This window comes from Schistocerca piceifrons, chromosome 10, assembly GCF_021461385.2.
Source record: "Schistocerca piceifrons isolate TAMUIC-IGC-003096 chromosome 10, iqSchPice1.1, whole genome shotgun sequence".
In the NCBI taxonomy this organism is placed as follows: domain Eukaryota; kingdom Metazoa; phylum Arthropoda; class Insecta; order Orthoptera; family Acrididae; genus Schistocerca; species Schistocerca piceifrons.
Window position 1 is genome coordinate 138,512,746 of NC_060147.1, and position 27,228 is coordinate 138,539,973.

Below are 27,228 nucleotides of genomic sequence, written 5' to 3' on the forward strand. Positions count from 1 at the left end.
AAGATCAGCTTGGATTCCGTAGAAATATTGGAACATGTGAGGCAATACTGACTTTACGACTTATCTTAGAAGAAAAATTAAGGAAAGGCAAACCTTCGTTTCTAGCATTTGTAGACTTAGAGAAAGCTTTTGACAATGTTGACTGGAATACTCTCTTTCAAATTCTAAAGGTGGCAGGGGTAAAATAAAGGGAGCGAAAGGCTATTTACAATTTGTACAGAAACCAGATAGCAGTTATAAGAGTCGAGGGACATGAAAGGGAAGCAGTGGTTGGGAAGGGAGTAAGACAGGGTTGTAGCCTCTCCCTGATGTTATTGAATCTGTATATTGAGCAAGCAGTAAAGGAAACAAAAGTAAAATTCGGAGTAGGTATTAAAATTCATGGAGAAGAAATAAAAACTTTGAGGTTCACCAATGACATTGTAATTCTGTCAGAGACAGCAAAGGACTTGGAAGAGCAGTTGAACGGAATGGATAGCGTCTTGAAAGGAGGATATAAGATGAACATCAACAAAAGCAAAACAAGGATAATGGAATGTAGTCGAATTAAGTCGGGTGATGCTGAGGGAATTAGATTGGGAAATGAGACATTTAAAGTAGTAAAGGAGTTTTGCTATTTGGGGAGCAAATTAACTGATGATGGTCGAAGTAGAGAGGATATAAAATGTAGACTGGCAATTGCAAGGAAAGCGTTTCTGAAGAAGAGAAATTTGTTAACATCGAGTATAGATTTAATTGTCAGGAAGTCATTTCTGAAAGTATTTGTATGGAGTGTAGCCATGTATGGAAGTGAAACATGGACGATAAATAGTTTCGACAAGAAGAGAATAGAAGCTTTCGAATTGTGGTGCTACAGAAGAATACTGAAGATTAGATTGGTATATCACATAACTAATGAGGAGGTATTGAATAGAATTGGGGAGAAGAGGAGTTTGTGGCACAACTTGACAAGAAGAAGGGACCGTTTGGTAGGACATGTTCTGAGGCATCAAGGGATCACCAATTTAGTATTGGAGGGCAGCGTGGAGGGTAAAAATTGTAGAGGGAGACCAAGAGATGAATACACTAAGCAGATTCAGAAGGATGTAGGTTGCAGTAGGTACTGGGAGATGAAGAAGCTTGCACAGGATAGAGTAGCATGGAGAGCTGCATCAAACCAGCCTCAGGACTGAAGACCACAACATCAACAAACCAAGGATTTCTACTAGCCCTCGTCTTTTTACCTACTTGATTCTCTGCTGCCTTCACTACTTCATCCTTGAGAGATACCCATTCTTCTTCTATTGTATATCTTTCCCCCATTCCTGTCAATTGTTCCGTTATGCTCTCTCTGAAACTCTGTACAAGCTCTGGTTCAGTCAGTTTATCCAGGTCCCATCTCCTTAAAATCCCACCTTTTTGCAGTTTCTTCAGTTTTAATGTACAGTTTGTAATCAATAGATTGTGGTCACAGTCCACATCAGCCCCTGGAAATGTCTTACAAATTAAAACCTGGTGCCTAAATCTCTGTCTTACCATTACGTAATCTGTCTGATAACTTCTAGTATCTCCAAGCTTCTTCCATGTATACAACCTTCTTTTATGAGTCTTGAACCAAGTGTTAGCTATGATTAAGTTGTGCTCTGTGCAAAATTCTACCAAGCGGCTTCCTCTTTCATTTCATACCCCGAATCCATATTCACCTGCTATGTTTCCTTCTCTCCCTTTTCCTTCTCTCGAATTCCAGTCACCCATGACTATTAAATTTTCATCTCCCCTCACTATCTGAATAATATCTGCTACCTCATCATACATTTCATCAATTTCTTCATCATCTGCAGAGCTAGTTGGCATATAAACTTGTACTACTGTAGTAGGCATGGGCTTCGTGTCTATCTTGGCCACAATGCTTACCCGCATTCCTATTTTCCTATTTATTACTAAACCTACTTGTGCATTACCCCTATTTGATTTTGTATTTATAAACCTGTAGCCACCTGACTAGGAGTCTTGTTCCTCCTGCCACCGAACTTCACTAATTCCCACTGTATCTAACTTTAACGTACCCATTTCCCTTTTTAAATTTTCTAACCTACCTGCCCAATTAAGGGATCTGACATTTCACACTCCAATCCGTAGAACGCCAATTTTCTTTCTCCTGATAATGACGTCCTCTTGAGTAGTCCCCGCCCGGAGATCCAATGGGGGACTATTTTACCTCCGGAATATTTTACCCAAGAAGACGTCGTCATCATTTAACCGTACTGTAAAGCTGCATGCCCTCGGGAAAAATTACGGCTGTAATTTCCCCTTGCTTTCAGCCGTTCGCAGTACCAGCATAGCAAGACTATTTTGGTTATTGTTACAAGGCCAGATCAGTCAATCATCCAGACTGTTGCCCCTGCAACTACTGAAAAGGCTGCTGCCCCACTTCAGAAACCACACATTTGTCTGGCCTCTCAACAGATACCCCTCCGTTGTGGATGCACCTACAGTACGGCCATCTGTATCACTGAGGCACGCAAGCCTCCCCACCAACGGCAAGGTCCGTGGTTCATGGGGGGAGGGATTGAAACTAGAGATACTCAAAAATTGGCAGGAAAATTAGGTTCATCCAGTTGTAATCCAGCCAGCGCACAAAATCAGTTATCACTATTGCATCAGAATATTTGAGGACTAAGAGGTAAGCTTTACGAGTTACTTATTTGTGTTGAAGAATTAGAGCTGAACGAACCAGTTGATACAATCTGCCTCGATGAACATCATGTGACCACTGGTATAGATATGTTAAATGTTACAGGATTCAAGTTAGCTTCTTATGTTTGTAGAGAAGATATGGGGAAAGGAGGAGTTGCCATATTTGTCAGAAACTGTTTTGATTTCAAGAATATTGATATTAATAAAGTTTGCTCAGAGCAGCACTTAGAAGCTTATGCAACAGAAGCAGTATTTCATAATAATTCCTTTACTAACAATGAAATATAGGGGCTGGTCAGTAGTTACCTCAGCTCAGTACAGCCGATAGATACACAAAAAACAGAACCGAAAATTTACATTCCTAGCTTTCGGAACAAATGCTCCTTCATCAGGGAGGAGAGAGGGGAAAGAAAGGGAAGAAGGGAAAGTAGATTCAGTTACTCACAACCCAGGTTATGAAGCAACAGGGAAAGGAAAACAGGGAGGGTATCAAGGATGGAGGCATGGTTGTCAGAGGGAAGCCAAAGATATTCTACTGTAAGTACTGTGCTAGCTTCATACCAAAGAGGATGCATACAGAAGTACAGTACTTACAGTACAATATCTTTGGCTTTCCTCTGACAACCATGCCTCCATCCTTGCTACCCTCCCTGTTTTCCTTTCCCTGTTGCTTCATAACCTGGGTTGTGAGTAACTGAATCTACTGTCCCTTCTTCCCTTTCTTTCCCCTCTCTCCTCCCTGATGAAGGAACATTTGTTCCGAAAGCTAGGAATGTAAATTTTTGGTTCTGTTTTTTGTGTATCTATTGGCTGTACTGACCTGAGGTAAGTACTGGCCAGCCCCTCTATCTCTCTGTTAGTGTTTGTTTCACATCTTTATATGAGATTTTCCATTAATCATTTATAATAATTCCTTTATAATAATAGGTATATACAAATCACATTCAGGAAATTTTAACCTCTTCATAAAAAATCTGGGAGCTTTGCTGTCCAATCTCATAGTAAAAAACAGGGAAATAGCAGTTGCTGGGGATTTTAATGTGGATTTATTGAAAAGCTCTGTCAGTGAACAATTATTGCAGTCAGTAATACTATCATTTGATTTAGTTTCTACTGTGAACTTTGCTACTAGGATATGTAAATGCTCTGAGACTGCTATTGATAATATCTTTGTAGACAAATCTAGGGAAAAAGGTCATATCACAAAACCAATAGTTAATGGGCTATCTGATCATGACATGCAGCATCTTGTGTTAAATGTTGAAACTTGTCGGGATAGAAGATCTATTAAATCTGAGTACAGGAAGGTAATAAATAAGTAAAAAATTGAGAAATTCAGGAAATTGCTCAAAGACTTGAACTGGATTGATGTTTACAATACGTCTAAATCAAATGGAAAATACAAAGCATTCATTAATAAAGTTGCCTCCACTTTTGAAAATTGTTTTCCCGTAAGGTAACTAAGATCTACATCTACGTCTACATCTACATCTACATCCATACTCCGCAAGCCACCTGACGGTGTGTGGCAGAGGGTACCTTGAGTACCTCTATCGGTTCTCGCTTCTATTCCAGAGGTTACAAAGGTTAGGTGAATGGCAGAAAGACACTCTTGATGGAGTGTGGAGGATTTCATGAAGGATGGATCTCACTTCAGGGCAGGATTTGAGGAAGTCGTATCCCTGCTGGAGAGCCACATTCAGAGTCTGATCCAGTCCCGGAAAGTATCCTGTCACAAGTGGGGCACTTTTGTGGTTCTTCTGTGGGGGATTCTGGGTTTGAGGGGATGAGGAAGTGGCTCTGGTTATTTGCTTCTGTACCAGGTCGGGAGGCTAGTTGTGGGATGAGAAAGCTGTTTTCAGGTTGTCGGTGTAATGGTTCAGGGATTCCGGACTGGAGCAGATTCGTTTGCCACGAAGACCTAGGCTGTAGGGAAGGGACCGTTTGATGTGGAATGGGTGGCAGCTGTCATAATGGAGGTACTGTTGCTTGTTGGTGGGTTTGATGTGGACGGACGTGTGAAGCTGGCCATTGGACAGGTGGAGGTCAACGTCAAAGAAAGTGGCATGGGATTTGGAGTAGGACCAGGTGAATCTGATGGAACCAAAGGAGTTGAGGTTGGAGAGGAAATTCTGGAGTTCTTCTTCACTGTGAGTCCAGATCATGAAGATGTCATCAATAAATCTGTACCAAACTTTGGGTTGGTAGGCCTGGGTAACCAAGAAGGCTTCCTCTAAGCGACCCATGAATAGGTTGGCGTACGAGGGGGCCATCGTGGTACCCATGGCTGTTCCCTTTAATTGTTGGTATGTCTGGCCTTCGAAAGTGAAGAAGTTGTGGGTCAGGATGAAGCTGGCTAAGATAATGAGGAAAGAGGCTTTAGGTAGGGTGGCAGGTGATCAGCGTGAAAGGAAATGCTCCATCGCAGCGAGGCCCTGGACGTGCGGAATATTTGTGTATAAGGAAGTGGCATCAATGGTTACAAGGATGGTTTCTGGGGGTAACAGATTGGGTAAGGATTCCAGGCGTTCGAGAAAGCGGTTGGTGTCTTTGATGAAGGATGGGAGACTGCATGTAATGGGTTGAAGGTGATGAAGGATGGGAGACTGCATGTAATGGGTTGAAGGTGTTGATCTACGTAGGCAGAGATACGTTCTGTTGGGGCTTGGTAACCAGCTACATCGGGACGGCCGGGATGATTGGGTTTGTGAATTTTAGTCCTGTAACCTGGAAGGTGTACACGATCAAAGGCAGAGCCACGTGTGAGAGCACCCACGTGATTTACCAACTGACCTGCCTACACTGTGAAGCTTTCTATGTGGGAATGACCAGCAACAAACTGTCCATTCGCATGAATGGACACAGGCAGACAGTGTTTGTTGGTAATGAGGATCACCCTGTGGCTAAACATGCTCCGGTGCACGGCCAGCACATCTTGGCACAGTGTTACACCGTCCGGGCTATCTGGATACTTCCCACTAACACCAACCTGTCAGAACTCCGGAGATGGAAACTTGCCCTTCAATATATCCTCTCTTCCCGTTACCCACCAGGCCTCAACCTCCGCTAATTTCTAATTTCAATTTGCCGCTGCTCATACCTCACCTGTCTTTCAACAACATCTTTGCCTCTGTACTTCCACCTCGACTGACATCTCTGGCCAAACTCTTTGCCTTTACAAATGTCTGCTTGTGTCTGTGTATGCACAGATGGATATGTGTGTGTGTGTGCGATTGTATACCTGTCCTTTTTCCCCCTAAGGTAAGTCTTTCCGCTCCCGGGATTGGAATGACTCCTTACCCTCTCCCTTAAAACCCACTTCCTTTCGTCTTCCCCTCTCCTTCCCTCTTTCCTGATGAAGCAACTGTTTGTTGCGAAAGCTTGAATTTTGTGTGTATGTTTGTGTTTGTTTTTGTGTCTATCGACCTGCCAGCACTTTCGTTTGGTAAGTCACATCATCTTTGTTTTTAGATATATTTTTCCCACGTGGAATTTTTCCCTCTATTATACTCATTAGATAATAAATTAGACGCTACTGGTATTTTGTGTCACCTGCCAAAGCCTTTGACTGTGTGAACCACAGCATTTTCTTAACTAAATTAGAACATTATGGTGTCACTGGCAGTACTGCAAAATGGTTTGAATCTTATCTAACTAACAGGAAACAAAGGGTTGTCATTGCGAAATACCTGTGCCGTAAGCTGTCAGTCTTCATCTGACAGGGAATTAATTACATGCGGTGTTCCTCAAGGTTCCATTTTGGGTCATTGCTTTTTCTTGTGTACATTAATGACCTCTCATCTGTTACATTGCCAGATGCTAAGTTTGTTTTGTTTGCAGATGATACAAACACTGCAATAAGTAGCAAGTCAAGTACAGGTTTAGAAATAGCTGCTAATCAAATTTTCACTGTCATTAAACTTTGAGAAGACCCACTATATGCAGTTCAGAACTTGTAAGAGATTTCCTTCCAGCATGTGTATAACATATGAAGATCTGCAGATTGAAGAGGTTGACAGTGTTAAATTTCTGGGGTTACAACTCGATAATAAATTCCGTTGGGAACAGCATACCACAGAATCGCTTAAGCGCCTAATCAAGCCTGTATTTGCTGTGAGAATGATGCCAGATGTAGGAGATATAAATATAAAAAAACTTGCATACTTTGCTTACTGTCATTCTATTATGTCATATGGGATCGTATTCTGGGGCAACTCATCAAACCGAGCAAAAGTTTTTAGGATGCAAAAGCTTGTGATAAGAATCATTTCTGGTATAAATTCAAGAACATCTCGTAGAAACCTGTTCAAGGAACTTTGTATTCTAACCACTGCCTCCTTAATGTAATTTGTTGCAAGTAATACATCCCTTTTTCCAACCAATAGCTCAATACTAGGAGTAAGAAGAATCTACCAGTCTACAGAGGTAGACCTAAAATCACTTACCTTGATCCAAAAAGGGGTCCAATATTCAGGAACACACATTTTCAAGAAATTGCCAGTAACCATTAAAAACTTGGTTTCAGATAAAGCATGGTCTAAACAGAGTTTGAAAGATTTTTTGATAGGCAACTCCTTCTACTCCATAGATGAATATCTTAACAGAGACCGTTAAGCCAGCTTAAGTAAAATTATGTTAGATTTCAGTTTTCATAGCACTTGGTCACAACAGTCAAGATTAGGTATTTTGTGTACGATAAATTTATTAATAGTGCATGACAGTGTTTCATTCTGACAGCGCGTTAATTCTGTAAATATTAGCTGTTCCTGTTTACTGCATTATATTACCCTATTTCGACTATCTCCTGGCAGATGATCAGTGTAGTAAGTATAATATTCAAATGTTCTGTGTTTTTATGTTTACTTACACCCACAAGAGTCATCTCATTTTTTGGGTCTATGGAACAAAAACTGAATCTAATCTAAAAGAATATACTGTTTCTCGTCTACTCTCACTGCTATTCTGTATTCCTTTTCACAGTGGTAACGGATTCCGTTATTCTTTGAGATACACTATTAATTCATGTTATGAAATCCCATAATATGTCAGTAGAGAAACTGCAAAAATAATGCTGTATTTGTATCCATTTATGTCTACATATACATCTACACGGTCACACTGCACGGTCTGCCTGGCAGAGGGTTCATCAAACCACCTTTTGAGCTATTGCTGTACCGTTCCACTCTCGAACAATGTGCTCCGATTTCTCGTATTTTATTACGGTGATCATTTCTACCTGTGTTGGTGGGTGGCAACAAAATATTTTTCACACTGAGCGGAAAGTTGGTGACCGAAATTTCACAAGAAGATCCTGCCACAAAGAAAATTCCTTCATTTTATTGATCGCCACCCCAATTCTCGTATCTGTGGCACTGTCTCCCCTGTTTCGCAATACCGCAAGTTGTTTCTGTGCGCAGTCTAAATAATTGAATTATTTCACAATTTTTGTACTCATTGGAAACACAAAATAATAAATATTGTTGCTGCAGATATTTTTAAGACTGTATTATTTCTCGCAAAATATTTCTTTTGTGATCCACATGTGAAAGCTACAGACTTTTATCTGTGTTCTGCTTTGTAAAACTTGGAGTGTCTTTCTGTACTGGATAATCTTTCTTTCAAACTGACTACTTACGTAAAAGATTTCAAACTATTACGATATAAACAGTACGAGAATCTCAAAGTAGTCTCTCGTCTGCCCGACACGTGTAGTAGTCCGCAGTTCAGCCCTGCTTTCTCGGAGCCGGCCAGCCCGTGGATGTCTCCTGCTGAAGTCGGTGACGGTGATGGCGTTTCCTCGTACAATGCTCGTACAGCATTAAAAATGGAGGCAGATGAGCCGCTGGGCGACCAGGCTACAATATCTGCCGTACTGTACGCAAACCTCCACCATCCGGAGCTGAAGAAGGAGTTCCCAGGTGAGACGGAGGTAGATCTTCCTTTGTACGATAAGGTTTTTGTGGCATCTTAGGCCTTGTGTATGTTTATTAGTTAGAAATTCCCCCATCAGTGTTTTTCACGCAATTGGCTTCATCGGAGTTCGCAGTGGTGTCAAGTTTTATATGATGATTGACTTACATATGCAGAAAATAAATAGCTTGTTTAAGAACTAAAAGATTTTTGTTATCAGTTAGGAATAACATATAATGATTATTTCCAGGGATTGTGCAGTTGAATAGGAGTCCAGTATTTTAGCCAAGTTTGTAATACACTCTTATATTTAGTTAGTGATACTTTATGAGCTGTATGTGGTTGCTTATTGAAAAATTTTATACTCAATTGTGTATGATTATTATGGACTATAGTAATTCTTGAGAAAGGCAGTCAGTAAGTGACTGTTCCACTACCTGAAAATACATTTAGGTCCTGGGGAATTGCCCCAGAACAATATCCCATCCTGCAAATGAGAATGGAAGAAAATGAAACATGACTGGACTAACAGCTATTTGTTAACATTGTTCCTTAATTTATATGGTGGAGGCAGGAGGGAGGGAGTTTGCTGCACGGATAATGCGTGTTCTTCCCAGGAGAGAATTTGGTCTATGAACAGTCCAGTAGTTTTACTTTCATTTTTGGTTACCTATAGAATAAAAAGTATGTCTTCTGTTTTGTTTGGTTTATGCACAGCTGATTGGCATGACACCAGTGACTAGGCATTTGTATCATTACTCTGTTGTTGGCTAGCACACTTTGTAAATTCTCAGCTGTGGTTATTAATGTCATGTCATAAGCATAATACTTTGAAAAGTAATTAAGTAGCCAGTAAACAGGAAAGTTCTTTGGGGTATTCCTCTTTTTATTGGGGAGTATTGCTGATCTCAGCTTATTTGCATGCACAAGCTGGAACCTTTTGCTTAAGCAAGATTTGAATAAACAGAGTGAATTACCTTCTATGCCATAACATTCCAACTTTTTGATGATTATGTCATGTGATGCTGAATCAAATGCTTTGCTTACATCAGTAAGTGTTCCAGACATTGATAGCCTTTTTTCATATCCTTCGTAAACATCATTCACCAAAGCTTCAATTGCTTTTACAGTTGATAGAAGAGACCTGAATCCGAACTGTTGTGCATTTAAAATTTTGTTGCTTTCAAAATACCTGTATATCTGTTTATGCATAAAATTTTCGGTTATTTTGGATGTGATTGCTATTATTGAAATGCGTCTGTGATTATTTGGGAGCTTCTTATCACCTTTTTTTACACATAGATAATGTAACTGTGAGCTTAAGACATCCTGGGAAAATTACTTCACCTAATATTCTGTTCGATAGTGAAAGAAGTGGCATTTTGATTTCGATTGTTGTATCCTTTATGATGAAATTAACTGAGTCAAAAATAGTTCTCTGTTTTGGAATTGCTTAGTTGGTGTATTGATTTATGAAAGTCAGTGACAAGGGTCCACGAAAATTTCCCACTTGTCTGTTTTGGATAGTTGTTGGATGTTGGTACTAAAAGTTACAGAATTATTAATGTTGATTATCTATCTAATTCATAGGAAATTCAGTTACTTTTTTATTGTGTCTTTTGCAGATTGTAAAGCAAACATAAATTTATAGTAGACTGCTGGGAATTTGGTAGAGGTCCAATAAGCACAGGTGCAGTTGAACTTTCTTATAACAATATCTGTTACGACGACAGCTCGGCTATAACGTCACGATTCCTCGGAAGAACATACTCGTCATTTGTGCTTAAAATGACAAATGTATATGTGTGTACCTCGTATATAACATCATTTCAGCTTCACTTAGCAACAAGATTTTTGAAGAATCGATGTACTGTAGAAGGAAACCTGTTGTTGTAATATGGCAACCTGACATGTCCCCCCTCTGCCCTCTTGTCAGCGATAGGTTTAGTATTGACTCGTCACCTCAGTGTTAGCTTAGCGTGTTCGTACTACAGTAGTGGTGACAATCACGGAACTTGTAACAGTTCATGTGATATCAGTTTCCATAACAAGCTGCAAAGTACGTACATTTTTGAACAACGTGGCCAGTAAAAGAAAAGTTTTAACAGCGGATAAAAAAGTGATGAAAGTGATTCGTGAAATCGAGAATGGAGCTAAAAAGGTTGATGTGTCGTCAGTTTGGCCTTATAAATTCCCCAGTCCAAATGATTCAGAAGAAGATAAAATTGTTACTGCATTTGAACAAAATGGATCTAAAAGTATGTGGTTCTGAAAAGCTGAACGGAGCGACATGGATGAAGTGCTGTTTTAGTAGTTTAAGCAACAGAGATGCATCAGTGTACCCATTAGTGGACATCTTCTTATGGTGAAAGCAGAAGAATTTGCAGAGGAATTAAAAGATGAGCAATTAGTGTGCAGCAATGGCTGGATTGACAGATTGGAGCCATGTCGTGGCATTACTTTTGGCAGAGTGAGTGGTGAAGCCAACAGTGTGAATACTGGAACAATCCAACAAAGGCTCACTACTGTATGGCCTACAATTTGTGAAAGACATGCAGATTGTGACACCTACAATGCAGACAAGACTTGTCATTTTCTTTAAATTGACACTTGACAAAGCTGTGAAATTCAAGAGCCAAAAATGTGTTAGTGGCAAGTTACCTAAAGAACAAATAACAGTTCTGTTTTGTGCTAGCTCCAATGGAACTGAGTAGGAAAAATTCCTTGTGATACATAAATCAAAAAATCCTATTTGTTTTAAGCATGTAAAAAGTCTGCCAGTGCATTACGATGCTAATAAAAAGTCCCGGATGACCTCCGAACTCTTTGACGCGGAAATAAGGTGTTGGGATCGGGAGCTTAGAAGTCAGAAAAGGAGGATACTGCTTCTTGTTGACAACTCTCCAGCACGTCTTGCATTTTCTGGTCTGGACAATATTAAGCTTGCTTTTTTTCCCCTGCAAATACGACAAGCATATTTCAGCCCACGCGCCAAGGACTAATTAGGAGTCTTATATACCACTATCGTAAGCTCGTATTACTGAAAGAGATACAGTGCATTGAGGAAAAGCGAGGCAGGATTATTCTGTTATACTGACGGATGCATTACCAAAGCTTGGAGGTAGCTCACTGCCCAAACTATTACGAAATGTTTGCGTCATGCGGGAATCACAACTGAAGAAATAAATGCTACCGAAAGTGAAGACGCATTTGATGACACTGATGATCTGCCGCTATCTGCATTGCTGCCAGTAATCAGCTGTCATAGTCTCAATCAGCTTAACTGTGAAATGTGTGCAACGGTAGATGATGACCTTGTTACAATTGAAGCACAAACTGAAGATAAAATTGCCAATGAAGTGAAGGATCAAGGCAACCATGAAGTGAGCGAGGGAGTTGAAGAAGAAGAAGAAGAAGAAGAAGAAGAAGAAGAAGAAGAAAGAAATAAAGTGCTTATTTCTGCTGTGAGTGATGCTTTTGAAACCATTATAATTGTGGACATGTTCTCTAAAGTTAGGGGAGAGAGCAGTGAAATTGCAAATGAAATAATTGAAGATAAATGTAATTTAGAAATAGTGTATTAGGGAAATAGACAGCAGAGGAAAATTCACTCCTAAGTAAAGAGTTTTAGAGAGCACACTGCCTACTGTTGTATACCAGGTGTAGAAATATGAAACTGGAATTTCCCTATAGATGGTGCTAGCCGTCAGTGTAGGGCCCGTGAGACAGCGTCTGCAGCGCCATCTGCTTCCTGTAGCAGCTGACGATGAATATCGACACGCAGTAACCGAAGTTCCGTACATTGATATCTGTTTCAAACCCGTAAACATGTCGAGTTTTGTGCCTATGAACTACAATTTGTTGACAGCGTCGGTTTTCTGTTATAATTCGAAGAAAACTGCTGCAAAATTGCATCAAATGCTTGTCGAAACTCTCGGTGAATGTGCTCTTGGGAAAGCAGCATTTCGAGTGGTTCAAAAAATTCAGAAGTGGTCATTTTGATGTGAGAAATGACGAGCACGGGAAACCACTGAAAAAGTTGGAAAACCATGAATTGCAGGCTTATTGGATGGAGATAATACCCAAATTCAACAGGAGCGATTGAATGTGATGTAGAAAGCCGTTTCTCTTTGGTTGAAAGCTATGGCAAAGGCGCAGAAAGTGATAAAATGGGTTCAGCATGAACTGATTGAAAGACAGCAAGCAAATAGAAAAACCACTTGTGAAATGCTATTCACCAGATACAGAAGAAAGTATTTTCTCCATTGAATAGTGACGGGTGATGAAAGATGGATATATTTTGAGAATCCTAAGTGCTGTAAATCGTGGGTGAATCCAGGCAAACCATCGACATCCACTGCAAGATCAAATCAATTTGGAAAGGAGACAGTGCTCTGTGTTTGGTGGAATCAGAAGGGTGTCTTCTATGAGCTGCTAAAACTTGATTTAAATCAAGCATTATGTGGAAAAAGGCAACACAAAGTGATGTTGCTCCATGATAACGCCCCATCACACATGGCAAAAAAGTGAGGGAAATGATCGAGGCGTTCAGTTGGGAAATACTGGGGCATTCGGCTTATTTTCCAGATTTAGCTCTATCTCATTATCATCTGTTTGCATCACTCGGACATGCTCTCGCTGAACAGTGCTTCAGTGTGTATGAAAATGTACGAAAATGGCTCGCTGACTGGTTCACTTCAAAAGAACTTGGCATTCATAGCCTGCCGGAGAGATAGGAGAAATGTATAAACAGCAATGGAGATTATTTTGAATGAAATATTGTTTATCTGGTTACGTACTTCTACACCTGGTATATTGTATTCATGTATGCCTAAGATTGTATTCATGTGCGCTTAAGAGTGAATGTTGTTGTTGTGGTCTTCAGTCCTGAGACTGGTTTGATGCAGCTCTCCATGCTACTCTATCCTGTGCAAGCTTCTTCATCTACCAGTACCTACTGCAGCCTACATCCTTCTGAATCTGCTTAGTGTATTCATCTCTGGTCTCCCTCCACGATTTTTACCCTCCCCGTTGCCCTCCAATACTAAATTGGTGATCCCTCGATGTCTCAGAACATATCCTACCAACCGATCCCTTCTTCTAGTCAAGTTGTGCCACAAGCTCCTCTTCACCCCAATTCTATTCAATACCTCCTCATTAGTTACGTGATATACCAATCTAATCTTCAGTATTCTTCTGTAGCACCACAATTCGAAAGCTTCTATTCTCTTCTTGTCGAAACTATTTATCGTCCATGTTTCACTTCCATACATGGCTACACTCAGTACAAATACTTTCAGAAATGACTTCCTGACAATTAAATCTATACTCGATGTTAACAAATTTCTCTTCTTCAGAAACGCTTTCCTTGCCATTGCCAGTCTACATTTTATATCGTCTCTACTTCGACCATCATCAGTTATTTTGCTCCCCAAATAGCAAAACTCCTTTACTACTTTAAATGTCTCATTTCCCAATCTAATTCCCTCAGCATCACCCGACTTAATTCGACTACATTCCATTATCCTCGTTTTGCTTTTGTTGATGTTCATCTTATACTCTCCTTTCAAGACACTGTCCATTCCGTTCAACTGCTCTTCCAGGTCGTTTGCTGTCTCTGACAGAATTACAATGTCATTGGTGAACCTCAAAGTTTTTATTTCTTCTCCATGAATTTTAATACCTACTCCGAATTTTACTTTTGTTTCCTTTACTGCTTGCTCAATATACAGATTCAATAACATCAGGGAGAGGCTACAACCCTGTCTCACTCCCTTCCCAGTCACTGCTTCCCTTTCATGCCCCTCGACTCTTATAACTGCCATCTGGTTTCTGTACAAATTGTAAATAGCTGTGTTTTACCCCTGCCACTTTCAGAATTTGAAAGAGAGTATTCCAGTCAACATTGTCAAAAGCTTTCTCTAAGTTTACAAATGCTAGAAACGTAGGTTTGCCTTTCCTTCATCTTTCATCTAAGATAAGTCGTAGGGTCAGTATTGCCTCACGTGTTCCAATATTTCTACGGAATCCAAACTGATCTTCCCCGAGGTCGGCTTCTGTCAGTTTTCCATTCGTCTGTAAAGAATTCGCGTTAGTATTTTGCAGCTGTGGCTTATTAAACTGATAGTTCGGTAATTTTCACATCTGTCAACACCTGCTTTCTTTGGGATTGGAATTATTATATTCTTCTTGAAGTCTGAGGGAATTTCGCCTGTCTCATACATCTTGCTCACCAGATGGTAGAGTTTTGTCAGGACTGGCTCTCCCAAGGCCGTCAGTAGTTCGAATGGAATGTTGTCTACTCCTGGGGCCTTGTTTCGACTCAGGTCTTTCAGTGCTCTGTCAAATTCTTCACGCAGTTTCAGATCTCCCATTTCATCTTCATCTACATCCTCTTCCATTTCCATAGTATTGTCCTCAAGTACATCGCCCTTATATAGACCCTCTATATACCCCTTCCACCTTTCTGCTTTCCCTTCTTTGCTTAGAACTGGGTTTCCATCTGAGCTCTTGATATTCATACAAGTGGTTCTCTTATCTCCAAAGGTCTCTCTTAATTTTCCTGTAGGCAGTATCTATCTTACCCCTAGTGAGATAAGCCTCTACATCATTACATTTGTCCTCTAGCCATCCCTGCTTAGCCATTTTGCACTGCCTGTTGATATCATTTTTGAGACGTTTGTATTCCTTTTTGCCTGTTTCATTTACTGCATTTTTATATTTTCTCCTTTCATCAATTAAATTCAATATTTCTTCTGTTACCCACGGATTTTTAGTAGCCGTTGTAGTTTTACCTACTTGATCCTCTGCTGCCTTCACTACTTCATCCCTCAGAGCTACCCATTTATCTTCTACTGTATTTCTTTCCCTCATTCCTGTCAATTGTTTCTTCTTTCATGATTCTTAAACCATGTGTTAGCTATGATTAAGTTATGCTTTGTGCAAAATTCTACCAGGTGGCTTCCTCTTTCATTTCTTAGCCCCAATCTATATTCACCTATTATGTTTCCTTCTCTCCCTTTTCCTACTCTTGAATTCCAGTCACCCATGACTATTAAATTTTCGCCTCCCTTCACTACCTGAATAATTTCTTTTATTTCATCATGCATTTCTTCAATCTCGTCATCTGCAGAGCTAGTTGGCATATAAACTTGTACTACTGTAGTAGGCATGGGCTTCGTGTCTATCTTGGCCACAATAATGCGTTCACTATGCTGTTTGTAGTAGCTTACCCGTACTCCTATTTTTTTTTTTTTTATTATTTATTAAACCTACTCCTGCATTGCCCCTATTTGATTTTGTATTTATAACCCTGTATTTACCTGACCAAAATTCTGGTTTCCTCCTGCCACCAAACTTCACTAATTGCCACTATATCTAACTTTAACCTATCCATTTCCCTTTTTAAATTTTCTAACCTACCTGCCCGATTAAGGGATCTGACATTCCACGCTCCGATCCGTAGAACACCAGGTTTCTTTCTGTATGTAAAATAAAACGAGACTAAATAAATTTGTTCTCTTCTATGTGCCACAAATCTGTAACGACACTTGTTGATAACAGCACAATTTTTGAAGGTCGTTTGAATGATGTTATAGCCAAGTTCCACTGTATTTGAAATTACTACATGTAACATTTTTTGATACGAGTAGCATTTTTGTGTTCTCAAAAGGTAAGGAAATGTTACTTAGTACAGTTGTTTCTTTGTGCTTGCATAAATTGTTCGCACCTGAGTGAACTAATATGACACGGTAAACTACACAGAAATTATACGATTAAAAATGACAGCAAAGGAGTAGAAGGGGAAAGTAGAGGGGAGGGGTTTGTGGCACTGAAGTAGATGACCGTTGAAACTTCCAAGAAGAGTGTAGAACGTGAGTGCAGCCACTTGAATCACTTACTGTCCAGAGTCAGAAACTGCTAAAATGTAAATATAGTAAGTATTTGCTGGTAACTTAACAATGCATAACACTTACAAATCTCTTACGAACTCTACACACTCAGCTAAGAACATTTTTGGTAAGAAATTGTGCCTAGCTTCTGCCAACACTGCCCCCTTTCACATAACTAATACAATTTCCACCAGAACTCATATCACAGCTACATTCTCAGGTTTGCAGTAGGGTAGCACTGTCTAAAAACTGATTACTCGACAAGTGCGTAACTCGTCAATGGTGAGTAGCGAAAAATTGTGGACGCGAGGATGGCCGCCCGCTCACGGGATCCGGTATGCCCAGGTGATCGGGTACTGTCGGTACGATAGTCGCAATCGTTTCCTTCTGCAGACCTGGCCAGAGTGTCTGCCACTGCCACACTGAACTGAGTTGGCAGCCACCGTGCCCACTGAGAAAATTGTCACGAATCCTTCTTACTATCGATTCTAATACAAAACTTAACACGTATCGAAGTGTTACAGTTTTTCGACACTGTGAACTGGATGGAAACCTTAAGAGTTTGCCGTTAGCTGTATTGCCATGCTTCTCTGGTGGGGTGGAGAAATGCCTGGACCTGACTTCACTGGACAACTGCTTCCAGTTTGCTTCACGTTCCTGATCTCGTAACTCTTTGTCAGTGGAAAGTAATCTCAAACTACCAAAGTTTGATATTGGGGTACAGTTTATACTGTATTCTATCGTCACTTCTCGGGAAAGTAATCTTCAACTACCAAAGTTTGATATTGGGTATAATTTATTTTGTATTCTGTTGCCACTTCTCAGGTTATTTCGTTTTGATATTTGCTAAATAAGAAATTGAAATTTGATTCGTGATCTCCTCCTCGCACCACCGAAAAATTCGGTGTTAGCTTAAAATCGAGCTCCTAAACTGCCCGAAACTAATCGTCTGCATCGATTGCTACAATTTGACAGCTTGGAACGATCGAGCGAAACAGATCCTGAAGAAGTGGAGGTCATTACCGTCGGAGCGTAAGGCGCCATACCTGCAAATGGCCCGGGAGAACCGAACTGCACAGCGGATGAAGAAGACGCAGCAGGTGAGCAACTTTTAGGGACCGTCTCTCAGCTTTGCAGATGGTAATATGTCTACCATTGTGCAAATTCAGAATGTATGGTTGAATTTTTTCCTGGTTCTTTATAGTCCTTACCAGTCTAATGTTTCCAGGTTCAGTTTGACACAATATGTATATTTACTGCAATGCAGTGATATTGTTTTGCAGTGTCTGGGCAAGTTTATTTGAGGAAGGCAGATAATCTCTTCACTCTATTATTTCAGTTCTCTGTAACACATTAGTGACTTCAGGTTTTAGTGACATAACGTGACAACTGAGTGAAAATTCGTCAGGCATACGTCCCCTAGTACTCTTTAAAATTCTAAGTTTCTAACTTAAACATTGAACTTTGCATTCTCAGTCGTCACCTCATTTTCTTAATGGGATTTTGAGCATTATTCGAAGCTGCATTAAATGTTTTTCTAATGTATTCTCGTTTTTAATTTTGTACAAATCATCTCGCAAAACATTTGACGATATTTTTTTCCTGGGAATATTTTTACTTTCAAGTTTTGTTCAGAAAGCACAAAATGTAATATTCAGTATCAGTCTGTATTCTATCACTGTTAAGACTACGTAGATAGAGAGACAGCAAAGAAGTTTCAGTTTTTGCTGTGAGGTGATATTTTTTGGCACTTTGTTTGCATAGCTAGCAATGGCTCTTAATTTTCTCACAAATAACTAATAAATTTCATCATAATTACACTGATTACTTTCAAGCAGTTAATTATTTTTTGGCAAAACCAGATCTCACCCTGATATATTGGATACCCTATTTGTCCATTTTCCACTCTTTGTTTGGCTACGAATATTCAGCCAAAAATACATTGTGCAATTGATAGGAATCTCATTTTCACAATCTTCGAACATTTGACCAGAAAAATGGTGCAGTTTCGGGCCTCGGGAGGAATAGTGATAGACTGAAATTTTACACGGAAAGAGATGCCGATGTCTAGTGCGTAGCCACTGTCCAGCTTCCTGTACTTCTAAGAACACGAGAAATTAACTGCAGTATTCAAACTGTCAGTCTGTAACTTGCTGAAATAATACAGTTGTAACTGTGTACGGAGATTGGGAAGGGGAATAAGACTTTGCCGGGTAATTCCCATCCACGGCATTAGATAGTTACTGACGAATCTAGGGGGCCACCCCATCGGTACATTGTCTTTGGTGGCGGCCCTCGGAAGCTCTACCTCGTGCCGACCTTTTCTCTGCTGTAGTACGGTTGCTCTAACTATTGAATTCTGTACTGCTGCCACAAATTTTCACCATATGTCACCAACGTAACATTATTCGACATCTGTAATTTCTTATTTTTCGCCGAAATTTCTCTCGTGTGACTTTTCTTTGCTACCTCTCCTAGTCCCACTTGCCTATGTGCGATAAGCGGCAGCCGGCGAGTCGGCGACATTTTGGAGTTTATAGATCCCTCGAAAGTTGTTCATTCGGGAGGAAAGAGGTCGCGTTACCCAGGAAGTACGTTGCCGTCACCACTCGCTCAATTTTTTTACAGTATATGTTACTGCAGAAAATACTTCAGAAATTTTGTGCTCGGATTAAAATTAACTGACGAGTGACATTTCGGGTGGGGCGGTAGGACCAGTTGCAGTTGCGTGTCAGCTGTTTCGTTTTGTCGGCACCTGCGTAGTCTCGTCGAACGTGGCCGGTTGCACACGGGCGACACTGCTCCTGGCCACTACATTTTGTTGATCGCAAAATTACTTTATTCGAACTGTAGTGCACAGTTTAGTCTAAAGTGACTGTCCTACTTAGTAGGTTAAATTTTTAGACATTGCTTCTTTCCTGTTAGTGGAAGGATTGTTGGACTAACCCTTTAGTGGAAGATCTGTAGTAGGCTGCACACTTATCTTACAGCACAATATCTGCCAAGTATCACATCAATTTGTTGTGTTTAGTATTAATGTTTTGCAACTTTACTTTGCTGCCAGAGCAGGCACATATATTTCTCGTAGGTGTATAAGTATTTTATCCAATAACGAGTGTACCACTTTGATAGCTTTTAGTTTTCTTTATGTTTTTGTACAGTAATAATCTTCCTGTCCTGTCAGTTACGTGTCGACTCCTCCGCGAGTCAGTTTTGTGCTTCCCACGTGGTATGAGCCTGGAGGAGGGTGTACGCTTGTGATGCATTGTTGCAATACTTGTGTGCTGTGTGTACTGTTATTTTATAAGTATTAAATTTTAAGATCTCTGAAATAGCCATTTGGAACTACCCGGATGGGACATTATGTGTGTGGGTTGGCTTGTGTGTATGTTGCTGCTAAATGTTTATTGTCTCTTAAAATGGTGTCTTTGTGGCTCTGATTTGTCAGATGCACAGAAGAAGTTAAGCTGCCTGTTCTTCTTGTGTGGTTTCTGCCCGCCAAGTTTGACCTTTCCCCTGATGAAGTGGAATGTTTCTTGCCTGTAGAGGGTATTCTAGGGAGTATTTGTGCTGAACAGAAGAAAGGAAGGAAATGTGGTGCTCCAAACAGAAACAACTGATAGTAAAATTCAGTTCCTTAAAATTGTGAATGAGGTGTGGATCATCTCTGTTACCTAAATTACTAAATGGACACCTTGTCCCAGTTGAAACAGCGTCCAGAGGCAACAAAAGTCTGAACTGCTGTCATAAGCTAATTATTTCGAGGTATAATCGTATGTTGTTTGAAGCAGCATGACTCGAGGCAAACAAATTTCCCTGACTGTATTCATCCAGTATTTGGCTGTGAGAGCACTTAGTGATTTCCAACTGATTTGGCACTTAATTTCAAATCTGCATGAAATTTTTCCTTGTTGAATGCCAGATACACACACACACACACACACACACACACACACACACACACATAATGAAAGGGAAAACAAAATATTGTATCACTTACAGCATTTTGCTGTACATGCAGCAGAATATCAGTCAAACATGATGTTTCAGTTCATTACTTCTTTGCCATTAACTCTATTTGTGCACCTATTTTGCAGATGGTATCCATGTACACCATCAAATGTACCTGCAAAATTATGTTATTGTACAACACGTAGTTCAGGAGATACGATTTATGGACATCGATATATGTGAAAAATGAATTTTTTTTTTAAAACAGAGTGCAAATTACTCTGACTGCACTCATCCATTGTTTGATAATGAGGGCAATTATCAGTTAACTCATTTGTAAAGGAATCAGACATTTGGAACTGTTTTACATGCCAGAATTCGATTCTCCAAAGAATTTGGGGTGGGGGAGGGTTACTGATTTCAACAATGCTAGTAATAAAAAAAAGTAAGCAATAGTTTTCCAGTCTTTTTTCAACTGTACACAAACTCTACATTAAAGAATGCAAAGTGTTAATTAGTAGATTGTGATTACATTTGAAAAATTTTAAATTTGACCAATAATTACACGCAATATCGAAAATCGGATTTATATTGCTACAAGTGGTACCGGGGTCTTCAATAGTATTAATTATTTTTCTAATATTTTGCTGACAAGCTTACAGTCATTCTGAGGGTGATTTTTTGAATGATTTTTAAGTCACTTTAACACGATACTGTGGAATAAACACACACGTGTTGGTAACAAGATTGTCAGTCAGAGAGAAAACTTATGTGTCTAAGAGTAAAACAAAACTGACACAGTCAGCAAATCCGTAGAGCTTACGAAGTATGCAGTCGATTATTACAGGTGACATTTGTTGGAATGTCACGCAGTGAAGACTTGAGCGGTATTTGCTTTGACAGCACAGATGTGAAATGAGAGGTTTCCGTGATTTTTCTAGCGTCGAGCCCTTGTCTCAGTGGGGCAGGTCGTCTGCTAATTGTATTTTGACAACTTCCGTGAGCATTGAAACCCAGGCTGTGGTCAGTATCCTAATTTTCCTGTATCCTGTGGGATGGCCAGTGGAAATACCACGTACGGATTTACTGCGCTGTAGAAGGCTGTGCATTACTGATGTTTAATACAATGTTCTTGTACATTGTGTATTGTTTGTCGTATGTGTTGTTTACCACACTCACAAGGAATTTCGTATATACCTCCGCTTTTCGTCTCGGCCAGTGGAAGCGAGATCACATCGACTTCATTCTTCTTCATTATTATTGCAAATTTTGAAGAAATATTTCCCACATACAGTAGAAAGGGCATAGAATTTATATCTTTCTTGTTCATCTTTTGTCGGTCTCGTGTCTTTGTTAGCAGAGCTCTCTTGAGTCGATGTTTTGTATATCCACTCTTATCAAATATCTCTTGACCTGTGTACTAAAGCTTTAACTATAATAGCAGTATGTGAAGGACGGTGGCAGCTAGATGCCTGCAAGTATAAACTGCTGCTGGTGGGCTTACAGTACACTGAACTAATGCACCCAGAAACAGTAGAAAGCCATTTGTTTCCCGGTTCCATTGTAAATTTGATATTTTGGTGCACGGTGTCGAGATGTTTGGGTAACTCGGTCAATTTGTCCTCTCCGAGCATCGTCGACACATTTCCAGAACTATTTCCATTTTAAAACTGCAGAGTTGAGTGATTTTTCTTCAGACTCTTCTGAAGATAAAATAGCTACCATTTGTGAGTGTGTGGTGCCCATGCTAACACCATCAGTCTTTTCAAAATGTTATCTGCTAAATAAACAGTAACTGGAGGTTAGCGCATGCTTAAATGATGTTGTCGTCTTCTTCAGCCGTGCTGCTAATTGATGATGTGAGTCTCAACAGCAGGTACTGTAGTGAACTAGGAAATAGTGTTAAAGCTAACCAATAGAGCTGAGCTGTTAAGTTTCAAAGTTTTTAACATACCAATAAAATGTCTGAATTGTGGATATGATGGTCATATAGATATGAACGATGAAGCTACATATTTGACAAACCTGTTAGTAGCTTCATCTATGTTAACTCACTATCGGTCTAAATGTCAGTGCTTTTAGAATCTGCCCCGAGCACGGTTTAAAGACTCCCACTTTCTTCTGAAACACTTCTTGGTAAGGCCGTACGATCTCGGAGGCTCAGAGTTGTGCCTCTTCAGTCAGTTGATAACTTCCTGGGGTAGAGAGATGGTGTACAGAAGTGAAGCAGTTTTTCTTTGGGACACTTGTCAGTCTTACGGTATATTGTGTTTGCAAATAACTTCTACATTTCCAGTACATAGGCATCTCTCGGCAGCAAAACAGTGGCATTACCTTTGTGTGCAGGAAGAACTACCATCTGGGAATCGTTTTGGTTTACGAAATGCAGCTTGTCGGATGAGGATCGTTGTTTTTTTTTTTGTGGACAGGGTCTTTTTAATGCTCAACACACTTCCTGCCTAATTATTTCTTCATTAGTGTCATCTGGCAATTTTCTAGCAGTTTGCTCAATTCCACCGACAAAAGATGTTACTGGCAAGGGCTTCAGTGTAGGAGCAAAAGTTGATCCCTTTCCTAAAATGGCCATCTTTGAGTTGTCCATCTCCTTATTCATTAGGTTAAAAACAGAACATTTAAAAGACGTTTCTTTCTGACAAGGAGATTGTGCGGCATTGGATATTTGTAATTCTTTATATTTGTGGTACGTGTAGTTCAGAACACTAATATCGGTCAGTCAAAGCTCTTTGACACAATTCTCAAGAAAATCAACTTTGACGTTTACGAAGAATCTTCAAGATCTCGATTTAAGGTCGTTTCTTATTTTCTGTACAGGCACACCGTTCTCTGTTAGAGTTGTCACCTGCCACTTGGGGTTATCGGGTTCGATTCACAGCCGATGCAAATTTTTAAGTAAAGGTGCATATTCTCTGAGCATTTCTAAGAAGCATAAAATACATAAAAGTGGCAAAAAAGAAAAAAAAAGTCAGTAGTGCTGGATTGCTGGTCCAAGTCTCATTTCAGTCATTATTGTTTTCATTTCTTCCTCCATTTTGTTCAGGTATGGCAAATATAAAATTTGTCAAATATATTAACACATACCTAACTGTCATTTTTATGAAAAATCCACGTTGTTGTATTTCTAGGTAATTGCAATCAAAAATCCAGTTTTTGTTTAAAATATAAAGCCTTAATTGCTGATCATTAATTAAAGATTGTTTATAAGGATGGTTTAAATGAAGGTAATTGCAATTTTTTTTTCATTCTTATGTATTTTACTCTTCACACAAATGCTCACTGAACGTGCACCTTTGTTTGAAAATTCGACACAGCTGGGAATCAAACCCAGGTCACACATGTGATGGGTGAACACACCATTGCAGAGCCACATCGCCGGTGGAAAGATATCACCTCCTTTAGGGTATTAAAGATGTTTGGAGAACTTCGAAATTGATTTTCTTGAGAATTTTTGTGAGTGGTATCGAACTGTTTGTTGGGATTGATATTTGAGGTCTGACTTTCACATACCATAAATATAAAAAAAAAAATACAAAAATCCTATTGCTGGGTGATCTCCTGTGAGACAAAATAGGTAGACAATCAAACTTTGCAGTTTGGCTCTCAAAGGAGTTTTGACGAGTCCAGTCCAGTTTTACCGATGTTATGTCATTTGCCTATTCCCAGGTAATAGGAGGGAGACTAGCAGCTGTCTTGAGATGTAAGTGATAAAATTCTTCTGAGACCAAATCAAAATACCAGAGAGTCTACGTTATTATGTCTCTAACCAGTGGCAGGCTCGATTTATGTGTAATCTTATTAGCAGTGGCAGTCTTAATGGAATGACCACTTGTTCAAATTTTGTCTGTTACTGCTTGCTTTGTTACCAATAGTGTGTTATCTTTGAGGCACATGTGTTTACTCCACAATATGACGTGCTTTAAAAATGCCTCAGGAGAGACACTTTGAGAGTGGCTGCAAGGTGTCCACTAAAATACTAATAATATTTCGGATGAACGTCTGAAAGGTGATGAGTATTTGATCTGGCACGAAAACTTTCTATTATTGGACATTAGATATCCCACGATATAATACCATTTGCACAACCTGAAACACTGAGGAGGCTGGCTTCCACTGTCATGTCTGAGCGTTCTGAGAGAAGTCAGTCTGGTGGAGCGATGGGTTAAAATATTAGCTCCCTTTGTGAAGTAAGTCTTTGTAGTGAACAAATAAGTAGTGTTGAAAGGTTACTAGATTGTCTGAACTGGATGTTAAAAAAAAAAAAAAAACTACTTGCAAAATATTTTCAACCTCAATTCACACGAATTATTTGGGTCTCAACAAGAAGTCAGTCGGTACACTGTGAGAATTAATCCTGAAAGAACATTCTCAGAACTGTAGTGAAATCTCTATGTTGCAAAATTAATTGCCTTTCGTGGATTTGGTAAGGAGACAAGAGTTCTCTCTTCAGAATAAAAATCAGAATTGGGGCTGTTTGGTTCTTAATAATAATTAAACATACAATGTGTGGGAGTTACTTGTATATTTTACAGGCAACTGGGAGATACACAACCTGTTATCAAAATGGCACAAATTACTTCACTGACATTTTTTTTTCACTCACATTTGTACACATGATACACTAATTTGTACAGTATGTTATCAACTGCATCCACTACTATTTACTGTGGTTCAGTATTTGTCAGTCTCTTCACTCGAGAGCATTCCTGCTGTCGCATACTGACAACTCGGGCATGGCCGGTACGTTTACATTTACGAGCGACTTCTGTACCGTCCCGTAACTGCGGTACACAGCTCGTTGTCGGCTCTCGAGTCGTCGCGATCTGCCCGCCGATTGCCGCGGGAGGTGCAGTCGTGTGTGAGCGAGTGTGTACGTCTGGGTGTGTGTGTGGCGAAGCAGGCCGGGACCCCGGGCCCGCCGGGTGCAGTGGCCGGCCGCGACGTCGGCGGGAAGTCGCCGCCGTCTGCCGGGACGGCACCGTCGCCGTCGCGCGACGCGGCCCCATCTCCGCTGCAGCGGGTGCCGCAGGAGCCGGCTGCCGCCGCCTCGCAGCCGCCGCCCGCCCGAGGACAGCCGCAGGTCGGGCCGGGTGCCGCGGCGTCGCCCGTGCCGGCCCCGGCCGCCCCGTCCCCGCCGCAGTCCGAGGTGCAGCACCGGCAGCCGCAGCAGCAGCCGCAGCAGCGACAGCAGCGACTAACGGCGCCTGGCGGAGGCGGAGGCGGCGAGCCCCCCACCGGCCCCGACCCGTCCTCCCCTCCTCCAGCTGCGGCGTTCCCGCCGGTCCACGTAGGGCACGACCGCGACTCGGGCGGAGCGGCCGCGGACCAGCAGATCCGCGTGCTCACCCCGTCCGAAATCATGCGCACGCTCCCTTCCCTAGCGCGGGAGACGTACGACCTTCCTGTCGCCACGGTGAGACTGCGGCTCTGGCTCTGCTCCCACACACGAACCAAACACGGTCGCCGCAGTGACGACGCTCGCCGACGAGAGATGATTTTCCTCGCACCCTGTCCTACCGGTCTGGGCTTCCCTCTCCCTTCCCGTGCGGCTGTCTAGATTTAGGTTTCTGTGACAGTGCCGAGTCGGCGGATGTGAATTGTGGGACGATTTGTCGGAAGGGGATGCGCTTTCTCCAATCTGAACTCGTGGTCAGTCTTTTTCTTTCTCCCCTCATTTGGGAGGAGCAAAATTGAAATCCCCGTTCGGCCGTCTGAAGTTGTTTTTCCTGCGATTTCTTATATTCCTCCTGTGCGAATGCCGAGATAGTTCCTTTGAAAACTGCAGGTACGATATCCTGCCACATTGTGCGTGTGACCTAGTACCACACCTAACGAGTCTGATGTCGACAAGACCGTAAACTCCACTCACCTTTCAAAATTGGCGACAGTGTATACGACAAATGTCATTGTCTCATTGTGGCGGGAGAGAAACATTTAATGTCCCATCAACAGCAGTTCATTAGAGATATATTTTGGGGGGAAGATGTGTGCGAAGACAAGTCACAAAAATTTCTTAATGTAATCGGATGCTGACTACGTTCGTCCTTGCAGAGCACTATTGTGCAACTTTTTCAGTGTACTGTGGTGGTAGTTTCTTCAGGGGTGTTTAGGATTAATTTTTTGAGGATGAATCTGATTGAGTCTTAGGTTTAAAAGTAGCAAATAGACTTTAAAATGCAGCTATAGCTCTCGTATGCTGCAGCTACTTTCTTTATTCTTGCAATTGTGGCCTCGTTATTGTGAAGTTACTGCGGAAGTTTTGGCACTTATTAGGTACGTCGGCTTTAGGAGCGTTAGACTGTTGCCTGACATTTCATCCCAAACTGTGGAAGAATCGTCAGATGCTTTAAAGGAGTAGTCAGGCAGTTTTCAAATACAATTGTGCCATGAAGCCCAACAGTTCTTAATGAGATTATGTTTGAAAATTAACTGACTACACATTTATAGCCTGTGGGGGTGTTTGCCCATGTAGGGAATGTGCATAGAACCAATGGCAGCTGTGAAAGTCTGCCTTGTAGGATCAGTTACGTTATTATTATTTTAATGCTGCTGGAAGTTAAATTTATTTGAGCTTCACACACTACGGCCCTGTTCACAATTTTTTTCTTGACTTTGGAGAGTTGCCTATGCTTCCGTAACTCAAATGATTTATAGCAAATATTTTGCTATGTAGAACTAGGATTCTACTACAGTTTTGAGCTGTATTTTTGAAAACGATAATCAACATAACATTTCAGATGATGATTATTGATTATTGTAGTTCTGGAAAGTCCTTGGTGCAATA

General features: G+C 40.7%; 1 protein-coding gene across 1 annotated transcript in view; it reads left to right on the top strand.

Moving 5' to 3' along the window:
* LOC124718777 (histone-lysine N-methyltransferase 2C-like) overlaps positions 1–27,228 on the top strand; it is a 434,091-nt gene that overhangs the window by 103,652 nt on the left and 303,211 nt on the right. Inside the window, exons 26-27 of the mRNA XM_047244388.1 lie at positions 8,389–8,594; positions 17,454–17,578. Coding sequence (XP_047100344.1) covers positions 8,389–8,594; positions 17,454–17,578 — 331 coding nt within the window. The remainder of the gene's footprint in view (positions 1–8,388; positions 8,595–17,453; positions 17,579–27,228) is intronic.